Source organism: Schistocerca serialis, chromosome 7 (assembly GCF_023864345.2).
Source record: "Schistocerca serialis cubense isolate TAMUIC-IGC-003099 chromosome 7, iqSchSeri2.2, whole genome shotgun sequence".
NCBI classification, from domain to species: Eukaryota; Metazoa; Arthropoda; class Insecta; order Orthoptera; family Acrididae; genus Schistocerca; species Schistocerca serialis.
In genome coordinates, this window is record NC_064644.1 from 517,741,974 (window position 1) to 517,754,945 (window position 12,972).

General features: G+C 42.0%; 1 protein-coding gene across 1 annotated transcript in view; it reads right to left on the reverse strand.

Annotated features, from left to right (window-relative positions):
• The window catches only part of LOC126412465 (myogenesis-regulating glycosidase-like), a 241,730-nt gene that overhangs the window by 8,937 nt on the left and 219,821 nt on the right, over positions 1-12,972 (reverse strand). The window contains exon 2 of the mRNA XM_050082077.1: positions 2,381-2,494. Within this exon, the coding sequence (XP_049938034.1) occupies positions 2,381-2,462 (82 nt within the window). The 5' untranslated portion in view covers positions 2,463-2,494. The remainder of the gene's footprint in view (positions 1-2,380; positions 2,495-12,972) is intronic.

The following is a 12,972-nucleotide window of genomic DNA, read 5'->3' on the forward strand; positions in this document are numbered from 1 at the left end:
AGGAGACGAGATACTGGCAGAAGTAGAGCTGTGAGTACCGGGCGTGAGTCGTGCATCGGTAGCTCAGATGGTAGAGCACTTGCCCGCGAAAGGCAAAGGTCCCGAGTTCGAGTCTCGGTCGGGCACACAGTTTTAATCCGCCAGGAAGTTTCATAGGGGTATTATAAGTTGGATGCACCTCGTATGGTAGAAATTCAATCTTACTCTGTAATACACGACTAAAAGAGCCTGGTGGCGTTGATCAGAGTTCCTTGCCATAGATACTGAAGTGAACAACACTGAGATACATCCTTGGTGTAGTGAACAGATATCATTCGAAGGACACAAAATAGCTATTTTTGTTACAGAATCCACTCTCAAATTGTTTCAGAAACTGTCGATCCACAATATAGTCTTCTTCAGAGAGTTCCACAGATATAATGTCTCACCTCTGAGAAATGAGTCCCCCATTTTTTGCATTCCCTCACACAGTGATGTAAATCCGTCGAATAAGAAACTCATTGAACATTGAGTTTAAAATCCGTCCTTTCTTTATGGTACGGTGATAGGGGAGCTGGAGTGATTCCCACATATATGCAAAATAATGCTTTCCATCGTCTCGAAGGAAACTGTTTAAGGTTCCGTCATCCAGCAGAATAATATAAATATGTAATAAAAATTAGTGCCATGTCGTCCAGAGTGTATATTTCGATCTAAGTTGTGGGTCATAACATGATTTTTCATAGACTACTTAATACTCATACATAATCGTAGTTTTTACGGAGTTTTCCACTAAATATATTTACGTTTCAAAATTCACTCTATGTATGTTTCTGGCTTGCAAAATTTGATGAGCAGTTCGTGGAGTGACCTGAAATTTTGGCAAAACGTTGCACCCCAACACGCACATGTTTTTATACCTGAAATGTGACCTTATTAACTGTTTTCGAAAATCAAAGTGTGAATTACGTTTATTCCCATTGTTACTTTCAATTCAATTTATTTCTTTTGTTTCGGATGTGATTTTATGATCTGTTTTCGAAAACCTATTTTATTTCTTTCGTTTCTTTCCAGTGATCGGTTTCCTGTTTCTGTGGGCAATATTTCGAGTTACACGGGTTGGATAGGCAGAGAAAAGTCGTTGTTTCTGATTACATTGGAGTGCGTAATCGTTTGCTGGACTAATTTCATTATCTTTGAAGTGACTTGATTATATGTTTACGAAAAAACGACATGTGGGTTGATTCGATACCTATTGTTATATTGAATTCAATTTATTTCTTTTATTTTGTTTTCGAAAATCTAGAAGCATCGAAACGAAATATCGATGTCATGCATGGCTGAGCGGCCAGCTGGTAGAACTGTCAACGTACACGCTATGAACGTTATCATTACAAACGGATTCGAATCTGACATAAACATCCATTGATTCCTTTACGAACTTCACTGCTGTAGTGGATTTTTCCAACGTAATTTCTGAAATCTCTCGATGTTCCTACATTACCGTCACATGTTCTGATTCTGAAACTTCATGTGACGATTTTTCTACTTCGAAACATCAGTCTGCCGAAGTTATGAAATGGCACACGATTAAAAAATTGGTGAAGAATGTAACTGATACAACGATTCTGATCGGATCTCAAAAAAGTGAAAACGTTCTGTTTCCTCGAATACCACCCATTGCGACCGAGATGGCGTTTAAAATGACTTTAATTTTCAATACGTATTCGCTATAACTATCAATAAAGGGCAAGGACAATCTTCGCCCTTGCACCATTTGAGGGCGGAAAACGATTGCTTCTCCAAAGAGCAGTTATACGTTGTAATTTACAGAGACGTCTGATCTTCATGCTTATACAGAAAGCTGACAAAGAAAAGGTGTAATCAGTTCTCTAGCTTTACAGTAACAAATGACGATATTTTAAATCCTTTCCTTTTAATTCACATAGCCATAGCACCTCCAGGCAAGAGACTGAATAGAATTACGTGTTTTCTCGGTGGTTATATGTCCGATAGACTATTTTTCATTTGCTTTTCCATTGGTTTCATATTAGCTTGAGCCACAGCGAAGTGTCACTGGGTTTAGGTAATGACTGATCTTTTTTCTAGGATTTTATATCATAGATTTGTGTTTTAATTGCAGGTTGAAGATTAAAGAGTAGCAAAAGTCACATGCTTTTCGCTAGCAGATTGTTTCAGTAATTATATTTAAAAAAAGGATTTGTAATGTAAGGGCTGTAGAAGCTACACACCGAATTTAGTTCCGAAATCTATTAATAGATATCGACACTAGCAGAGTGTCGAAATAGGTGTGTGGACACAGTGTTCACAGTGTGTCGCAGCTAAGGTGAGCAGTGAGTTGGCTCAGAGGTGTGACTGCACACAGTATCCGCAGACTCACCTTCGTTGGACACTATCAGGATCTCTCCGCTGTTCTCGTCGTAGCGGGTGCTGAGGCGGGACGCTTGTGACGCCCCCAACATGCCCAGCAGCAGCAGGGACACCGCCCACACGGCTGCAAATGGGAAGAAAAGGAAAGAGAGTCAGAGAAATAAGACTGCGACAAGTTACGTAGTCATAAAGCGCGTCTTGATGCACCGAGCGATAGTATCCCAAATGGCTAGATCATTGGTGCGGCCAACTGATAGATTCTGTTGTTTCACTCTATCTCCGTAGGTATTCCTGAGTGAATGTTCATTTCTTCCGCCTGTCCCTATCCAACCGTACATAGCTCAGGCTCTGATTCAAACAAGGGCCTGTCCTAATAGTAACCTTTCCCTATGTTGGAAAGCACGTGTCAAGGCATGTGGAAACTTGACAGCTGGAAAGCCTCTTTTAATAGTAGTAATTAATGACATCGTCGTTAAAGAGTGCAACACATATTCTAGAGGAGTACAACAATAGCTGTATGGTTGTTCAGCTATAGAGTCTCATTTATTTCCCTAGATTAATCTACACAAACGCCAAAAAGTTTCTTCGTCACTTTTGCCCAACCCCAGGGTACCCAACGTTTCCAGTGATCACATAAGATCATCTCAGCCGTTGGCAACAGGATCGTGGCCCGATGCAGAGATGGTAAGTTTATCACTCCACAAACTAATGGGTTATAGTTAAACTTGTTCACAATATGTTTTCAGCTGAACACATAATATTACTGGTGCGTTTTATAGTAAAAGGGAGCTGATTAGTACTTCAAAGAATCTATTTGCCATTAGCCATATCTATTAATAACACTGCTATTTGACGATCAATTCCCAATTTTGAATAACACGAATTACAGACAATATAGGTGGGCCATTGTGGTCTACCCATTTTTCTGAAGGCATACTTCACATTCAATAATTTTTTTTCCCTGATATAAATCAAGTGTTATAGAATTAGGTGTAGAATTTAGACGGCATATGCGACCAAAATATTGACGTTCAGATAATTTCCCCTTTTGACGTAGCGAAAATTATATAACATTTAGAAAAACTACTGGTACATATAAATATTAGTCCTTTTGCATGTGATTAGTGTTGAATACTAAGTCAGTCTCTGACTGATACATATAAGATGTACGATTCGGTAGCAGGGTACCTTTTTCAGCCGTTCCTTTTACCGGATCAAACCTTTAATATTAGGAATCGTCTCATTTTCACTTGGGCTCATGACCATTAAATCTTGATAGCATGTAGCGAAATGAGATACGAGAGATAGACGAAATGTATAGAAGTACAGGCGACAGGAGCTCACCTTTAGCCATTCCAGTAGTCTGTGGAATGTACAATTCGGCTGGAGTTTCTCCTCAAACTGATCAACTGCATACGATGCAGGCGTATATATACCAATGCAGTATCTACTACATACGCTCTTGACTCATGAACTATCTGACTGATATCAATCAGTCACGCGAAGAGCCGTAATTATCTGATATTAATATAGCTTCAAATGGTTGCATTAGCCAAGATAACATACTTGCCTTCAACCCACACTTCACACTGTTGCTAATTCAAGTCTGACTGTAAAAAATACACAAGATATGCATTAAAATCATGAAACAAAAATAAACTACAGATTGCACACGAGCCGTAGACCTTGGTACAGCGCACTGAAAGCAATTTAGACACGCCCGTTTTCACACAAATGCTTTAAAATTAACAGCCAATGGGAGATACAATTACTTATAAAAATTTTAACATGAGCATTCGGAATGCAACACACATTCAGTTTAATAGTACAAACATTTACACTTAACAAATAATTAAAAGAACTTGAGCTGGACAAAATATACGTTTTTTTACAACTGTCTTGAAAGTAAATTGGGCTTTTTCGCATCACCAATTATCCTGATCTACATTAAGAACAGAGGCCAAAATAACGGCCATAGAGCTACGAAACCATAAAATAAATTTCTGTGAGAAGGGCTTAGTAAAAGACTGAAGGCTTTTCAGAATGGCATTCAATACTTAGTTACATGCAAGAAATTGTCTACTTCCTTGAAACAAGGAATACTGGCAGGACAACATTCACCATCCACAACACCCGAAATAGAAATTGTGTCAATTCACTAGACCCAACCCTCAACCACGGAGGCAGAGGAAAACCGTCGTTCTTCTTATGGTGTAGCCACTCCCATGACAGGGTGATCCATATAAACCTATACTGGTTGAAAGTCGTAATTTCCCTCCGAAAGGTCGCTGAAACGGGAAAGTTGTTTTCACCATACCAGTAACTCTTGATGAATCAGAAGTGCCTCCCGTTTTTGGCACGTTGATTTTTAGTTCTGCGAATGATGTCCTCTGTACTATGCAATGCCACACTTCCTAGGCTCATATTCGCTCGGTCGCGGTTTGTGACGTCTATGAGACGTCTATGAGAGATATTGTAGTGAAAACGTATTGGGAGAAGAACTTGTTTTTTACGACGTAACGGGCATACCGGAGAGAACTGAGTGTGCGTGATGTTCCAACAAAGGCAACTGTTTTATCGACTGTAAAGAAGCTGGAAACAAGTGGTGTACTAAACAGTGACAGCGCTAAACGTATACCATCACCGAGTGTAGACGTTATTAATAATGTACGAAGACACTTCGACAAGTCTCCAAGGAAATCGTTGTGCGATTGAGCCAGGAGACACTCATTTTATATGCCACATGTCAGAGAGCTGCAAAGAAATCTGCATTGCGACCGTACATAGTGTACAAGATGCAAGTTCTGTAACAAACGGATCATAAGAAAATCACGCATTGCTGTCGATACTTTAAGGGATATCTTACTCAATGTTCAGACAGTTACTCCTTAACTTGGTTTACAAATGAGGCATGATTCCATCTGTCAGGTTACGTCAACACACAAAAAAGCGGATACTGGGCTGGCGTAAGCCCCCATATCATCCACAAAACACCACGGCACAATGAAGAAGATTGAGTGTGGTATGTGGTGTCATCTTCCAGGATTGTTCTCTAAATTGTCTGTGATACGACGGTAGACACTACAGTTTATACGGGCATCTTCTATACAATTCTGGAGCAGCTCAATTATGCCGAACTTCCATGCAGGTTATTTCCTACACGATCGAGTGAAGTGTCATAAGTCTAACGCTTCCATGCAAAATGTAATCAGTTTCTTTGGTGACTGAATAACCTGAAAAAAAATTCTATCCCCCCCCCCCCCCAAAAAAAAACCCTTGACCTAGACCCTCGGGGGTTTTTCTTTATCGGGGTATCTTAAAAGCTGAGTGTACCACTACAGACCACGGACGATTGCGGCAGTACGTGAAGACGATGACGTTACACACGAAATAAGCAACAATGGCTAAGATGCACTTCACAGAACATCGCGGAATATGTTGAAACGGTTACAGCTGTGCATCGTTGCCGGCTGAGGGCACTTCCAACGCTTTCTATGACGACATTATACGTAATCTTCCAATTGCGAAATATCATTTCCCTAAACTGCATATATGTCCCTTTTACGTCCAGATATTATGACTCCCTAAAGTAGTTCAGGTTTATGTGGATGGACGGTGTAACCCGATGACTCGACATCTGTCCTAAGTAGGTGATCCCCATCACCATCTGGAACAGCCAGCACGACAAGACCTTAGAGAGGAGCAGTGAGAATAGGTATGAGCGCACACACGGCACAGTCCAGTCATCAGAAAGCTGGGTGTATTTCTTCACTACTAACACTGTCACTAGTCCACAGCTTTTACATTTTCTGTTCGAGAATGAAACTGGGACAGTACATCTGCATGTTACGTTGTAAAGCAACATTACTGATATTTCTTTGTTTACTTCAATTTGATTTCCCTTGACTGCTATGACACTAACTTGGGCGCCATCGATGGCATTTATATAACACCAAAAATACTTGGGGGTTTGTGAGAAATCTTTCCATAAGACTCTGCTATTGTACTCACAGAAGGCTTCAAAATTTTCTTTTTGACCGCCAGATCGGCTTCATTCGGCGTCCCACTAGGAATAGTATTATGCTTTGTTTTACATCTGCTTCCTTAGAACTTACAGCATCTGTGTACCACGGTTGGTACCGCCCATCATGAGTTATTTTATTACGTAGCTATCCAGCACATTGCCATCCGCTCTCTTATAACTGAATCAAAGGTCATCTACATGTTCCTGCCCGCAGGAAAATATTTTAAGTTACTCTTTGCGAAATGACACAACTTTCTCATTATCTAGCTTGCTAAAGAAACAAATGTTTCTGTTGGTTTTCGTACCATTTTTACTTTAATTACCATTGCTCCTGGTAACCGACATCATTTTCAATCTGTCCATCATAAAAGGGCCGTATCGGTGTGTAATTATCAGAACTAATATTTTACAACCAAGAATGGCCTTCCTAGGTGGTAGTTCCTAGTGGTTTTCAGCGAAGGCAATCGCAGAATGGCTAGTCATGCCCATCATTACTCTAATTACCATATTTTTCGCTCTTATCACTTTATTTGATCGTTGTACGTTTAAAGTCTCCCTCAATAATAGCACATACTAGTGATAATTATTTCGTCCATAAAGAGTGACATTATGAGGATTGATAATTAAATATAGAAGGAAAAGATTTCCTCGTCAATTGTTTTTAATGTACCATTCATTTCTTTCCTGATAGGGGTGTGCTCGTCGATAGAAGCTCCCAGTTATGTTTATGCTCACCCTTAATGTTGAGTCTAATGAAAACAGTTGTATGGTACCCCTTCTGTTCAAGCCAGATTTTATTTTCTTATGTTTCAGTCTTACAATTTTGAATCGCATCTGCAGGTATGATGTGGCACTCAGTGAGCAAAGCGGAACTGGAGAACACTGAGAGTAGGGAGTTAGATTTCAATTCCCACGCCTGCTGAAGGAGTCGGCGAAGCGTAAGGCGTTGCCAGTGCACCATGGTGCCATGCCCTGTTGCTAGACGTGTCAGCAGTGAAGTGCGAAGGGAAAGCACATTTATTCTGGCGCTAAGCAAGTAATCTTGTTTAACAGACATTTTTCTAAGAAATGTAGCTTTTTCCAGTAGTGATAATATGAGGGGCCTGCAGATCATCAGTACTTTCATACAACAATATTACTATTCCTGAAATCTACTGCCTTAATAAAAACATGAATAATATTTCTGCTGCCAAAAAAATGTGCAAACGACTACGAAATAACACGAGTGTAAGTACGAGGTACAGGCTGCGCGCCATAGTCCCCAGTCGCCAATGGGGTGCCTTCAGATCTAGTTTGTCATAAGACCATGCTCTCAGGAAATAGTTAGTTTCAGTTAATCATTGTTAACGGTGTTTATATTATCAGTTCATGGTGGTTAGTAAATAAATAAATCATGACATCACATTTGAACATATTGCGAATAAAATAGCTTCCCGAATCATCACTCAGAATCACAGGAAGTAGAATCGCTCTTTACAGAGAATCCGACGTCGCTGGTACTGCTTCTGCGATCGACATAAACATCATAATCTTCGAGAAAACAAATAGAAAGAATCCTACACGACAACTTAGTAAGATACTCCAAGCATGGATTGTCTCAGTCTCCGCAAACTCTGATGGAAAAGCACGGTCACTCATACTGTACGCCTCTTACACTATCCTCTACGGACTCACTGGCTAAATTGAGACATTACTGGAGCTTTAGTACAAGTGGTGGAGGGGAGGGGGTGGGGGTTCTTGCACAGTCTCGCATGTTGCTGTGATTTCTGCCTTGGTGGACAGGAGTTTACTGTCTGCTGCAATAAACACGTCACTTCCAGTACGTACTAACCTATACATTGAGTAAACATTTATATCAGCCAGAATAATTTCATCGCAGTCGTATTGGAATTATAGCTAGCTTTCAGTATCTAATACTAGGTGAGCACCACTTCTTCGTAGGACTGTTCCAAACTCTGGGACTTCATTGTATGTATATGTCCGGTTGACCACTAGTATTTTAAACGTCTCACCTTTGTGGGACAGAGTGATGCGTCTCTTTGAACATTCCACTAACGCCTAAACGTTTCTTGCATGTATCATTATCTGGAATAGGATGAAGAGCCGCCTGAGCTAAAGAACCCCATATGTATTCCGTAAACAGTCGGCCACGTCTCAAAACATCACCTGACTTTAGTACATCCCTGACCCAATCAGGAGCATCCAGCAGCTCTTAAATCTACCACGTGAGTCTAGGAATACGCAGCCTAATTTCTCACACAACCTCCGAGGCCTCAGTTTTATGTGTACCATTCGGTTCACAGTCAGAGAATCATAGTCAGTTCGTGGGACACTTCTGCCGATTGTGAGTCCCGTGGAACCGTTTTGAGCAGCTTGGTCTTCTCTGTTACTCAGTGGGATGAACCGTAGAGCCCATCATCCCATCGTACGTTTCAACGTGAATCATGTATCGCAATTGACTGCTACTTTTTCCCTCAGTGGCTTTCAGAATGGTCAGTTCCTCACGTAGGATCAGACTCCAAGAAACACACACACATACTGACATTGCTTCCAAGAACGCCCACACCCATCCCCAGGGGCAAGACGGAGGGGCCACAACACTCTCCTCTCCTCCCCCCCCCCCCCCCCCCCCGTAGCTCGCGCGTAAAGGAAATAATTTAGTGTTGTCAGGTGTTTATCTTTCAAGAGATTTTTAACGCAGTCGGTACTGGGACTTTCTTATGGGTAGTTACAGGATGGCATTCATCTTCCAGAATATTAAAAATACTCCATACGCGCTGGTGTAGAGCTCCCCCCTTCCCCCTTCAAACAATCGTCTGGATTTCCTCACTTCCTTCCCACGCCTTATTTTTCCAAGTATTTGCGTACATGTCGACAACAGGCACACACCCTTTTGTGTTTCCTTCCCATGATACTGGAAGCAGCAGTCTTCCCTAGATGTAAAGTTTGTATTTCGGTGACAGACAGCATCCCCAATATGTTAAGACAGGTGGTGCACAGCTCTCGCTGGACTGTGCCTACCAATGATAGATGTAGGAGGAGAGGGGAATTACAAATCACATCACTACTTTTTCTGCTATGATGTGTTTTTAAATACTATATGATCTTGCCAGTGTCATCTTACGTTTTTAACTGTCCCACCATCAGCAACTTGAATTTTTCAATTTCCCGCCATCTGCCTACTTCGTATTTTGAATTTCCTACCGTCACCAGTAACTCCGATTGTGGTGGCGAGTAGTGTCGGAAACTTGAACTATGCACTAATGTCCATTTGGGTAAACTACTGCAACTTGATAAATGTTTTTGTGCACACTTTCACATCATCTGTAGTTGATCCCTTCATCCTTTCCACTGCACCCACAATGTGGTGATGTCACTTTTTGCCCGCCATAATCACATGAAACCACGTTTGTTGGCAGCAACAAATAAACGAAACAGAGTAATACTCTTCTGTACAATTTTTTTTTATTTGCAGTACTTTTATAATCAAACAGATGAATCAGGTGCACAAATTTAAATCTGCACATACATATGTGGAACATACCTTGGCGGGTTTATCGGTGCCGACTGAACGCCGTGCCATCCCCTGCTGGTCGCGGTACTGTATGGGGTGTGGAGGGTCTGCGTTCACTTTCTGCCGGCTGTTGTCATTTATATACAAAGAATCTTAGTTATCTTTACATTAATGAAAATGAGAGGTGACATCTAACATCTCCAGGAATATGATCACTTTGCAGGTAAATAAACGAGCAAAATTGACAGATCTTTACTTAGCTGAATTTATGACATTTTCTACAATATTGTACCAAATATGAACATTGTAATATCATATGCGAGTAGGAAGACGACATGCGTGCAACGAGCGGCCACCAACCAGTGCAGTGGCAGATGGTGATATCCACCCTGGAGCACAGGGCACATGTCATCTGCGGTGAAGAAAGCCTTCCAGATGAACTACAACATCTATAGGAATTGTTCCACAAAAATTGGTACAGTGAAGCGTGAGCAGTGCTCAATCCCAACTATGCGTTTCGTGAACTTCGCTGTCTATCTGTGTTTGGTTTCCCGCCCCTGTTGCGGTTACATCGTGGGTCTTCTTCCTTCTACGTGTGGCAGCAGCAATGTGTATCGATATTTGCGCAGTGTACCATCTTTGGTTTGGTGCATATAGTTCCCGGCTAGGGAGTCTGGAGGCAGTCGGTCGGTTGTTGCGGATGAGGGAAGTTATCTCCGAGTAGTGCAGTCGGCTGGGGCAGCTGGCAATCCGTGTGCAGTGTCGGAGCGTGTCTGGAGCTGATCGATCGCTACGAGCTTCGTGGTTCACCGACTCAGGACATCGAAGTTTAGTAGTGGTTTCAACTACCCAAGCCACATCCATTCATGTTGTGATGGTTCGTTTCGGTGGTTTACTGTTGGGGAGGTTTTCCTGTGAGCAACACCGAGTGTTTCTACTACTGAAATTTAGCCGCCGTGCAGTGCAATTAACTATTTTGGTCGACTACGATATGAGTGCACCTGAGGAATTTTCGGTCTTGTGGCCTCAGTGTTCTGGTTACCTGCCCTGGGCGCTGACGTAAATTCAGGCAGTGTCCTTTTGAGAGAAGTTAACTATTACCGCGTTTCAAATTCAAGTGCACCAGCGGAATTTTCTGCCTAGTGGCTGTTAGTGTTCCAGTTACCTGCCCTGGCCACTAACGTAATTTCAGGCGGCGTCCTTTCCTCACCTGTTGTCGCTGTCCCACATGGTGTGTAATTTTGACAGCTAATGCATACTCCACTGTGGATTATCACGTTTGTAACCTATCCGGTTTGAGTTCTTATGTACTGTTTGACGGAAAGCAAGTCGTTGTGTCGGTCGGTCCGTGGCTGTCCCCTGTTTGGGTTCCGACGGGTCAAGTATAGTCGGGTTCACCACCTGTCTCGCCTAAGTGAACGAGGGCAGACCGACCTCCCTGGAGGCTTCTGAGTGCTACCGGTGTAGCTGTTGTCAGCTACTTTAAATTTAAGGCTTAGGGTTTTTTATTTTCTTAAAAATTTTTGCAAAATTTATTTTTAAATTTATCTTTCAAGCTTAAACATTGCGGCTTCTGCCTTTAAGAGATTATGGTAATATGTTTTAAAAGTCTGAAACTTAATTGTGGCCTTCAGCCATTGGTATTGCACCTTGAATATGTATGTTCTATCCACGTAGCCTTAAGGCTTTCCACGTAGCCGCGATACGGCTTTTTTATTTGATTGCCTCGTTAATTGCCTTTTAATCTTGTTGATTTTTAAGATTTCTTGTTGTTAAACATTCTGGCATTCCGCCTTTAAAAGTCGATCGTAATATATTCTGAAATTTTGAAATTTAATTGTGGTCCTCAGCCATTGTATTTTACTTTTCATATTGTGCCCAGCTGGTTTAGCGGGCGTATCAAAGCCCAAATTAGTGCAACACTCAAGAAGAGACAAGCTGCCCGAAAGCGGGAAGAGGAAGAAGACAATGAACTCGTTTTCCTTTCGTACCTGCGACAGGTCCAATCCAAAACTGAGAAGCTACTCGAAAAGCCAAAGATAAAGTTCGTCTTCCGACCACCGCCGGAGACGGAGTGTGCATTGGCTCTACGAAAGACTAAAATTTAACGTACACATCATCGCCTGCGAATGTGGCCAACAGTAGATCGGACAAACGCGGCGCTTTATTTTCAAACGCTTGCAGGATCACATCAGGCATGTGTGAGTGGGATATATACACAAAAGTTCGGGGTAGCAGAGGTAAACCTGAAGGAAGACCACAACTTTGACTTCTAGATCACCAAGCTGCTTTGCGACTGGATATTGGGGCGGCGTCATAAAGGAATCCATTGAAAAACGGGTTCAATTTTATCAACAGAGATGAAGGATACCAAGTGCGGCATGGAAATCGGCGTTAGCGGCGTTACGACTTCCAAGTCCCAAGAAGCGGCCGGAATGCCCACACAGAGATGCGAACAGGGCGCCTCCTATACCTACCACTGCAGTACCACGTGTGTGTGGAGGGGGAAGGGATGCACTCCACGTATGTAAATACCCCAGCAACCGCATATCTCGTCACTTAGCCAGAACATTATGAATATGACACACATGGAAACACCGCAGTACTTAACCCGAGAGCTTCCCACAAACTGTAGCATACGTTTCCCTCACTCATAATAGCGGAAGTTGTAGACAACCAACATATCACGTCTCCACTTGACACAGCTAACAATACTAACATTTTGAGGTATACCAGTCAATGCTTACCAGCATGTTGTGGATGTGCATGTTTAAGCGTATATATTAGGCATATATCCTGCACTCATCTTGATCCTGACCCAATAATACAAGCTGCTTTCCACCAGCATTCTGTCATATAATCATTAAGATTTAAGGTAAGGTATAGGTTGGAGGAGCACGAGAGAGAGAGAGAGAGAGAGAGAGAGAGAGAGAGAGATAGAGACAGAGAAGGTGTGGGAGAGGCAGGTACGCAGAGGGAGAAAAAGGCTGTCTTTACTTGGTATCCTATAACGCTCAGAATGTTACCAATATAAATACTGAGGTCCCAGCGTCTGCAGCAACTA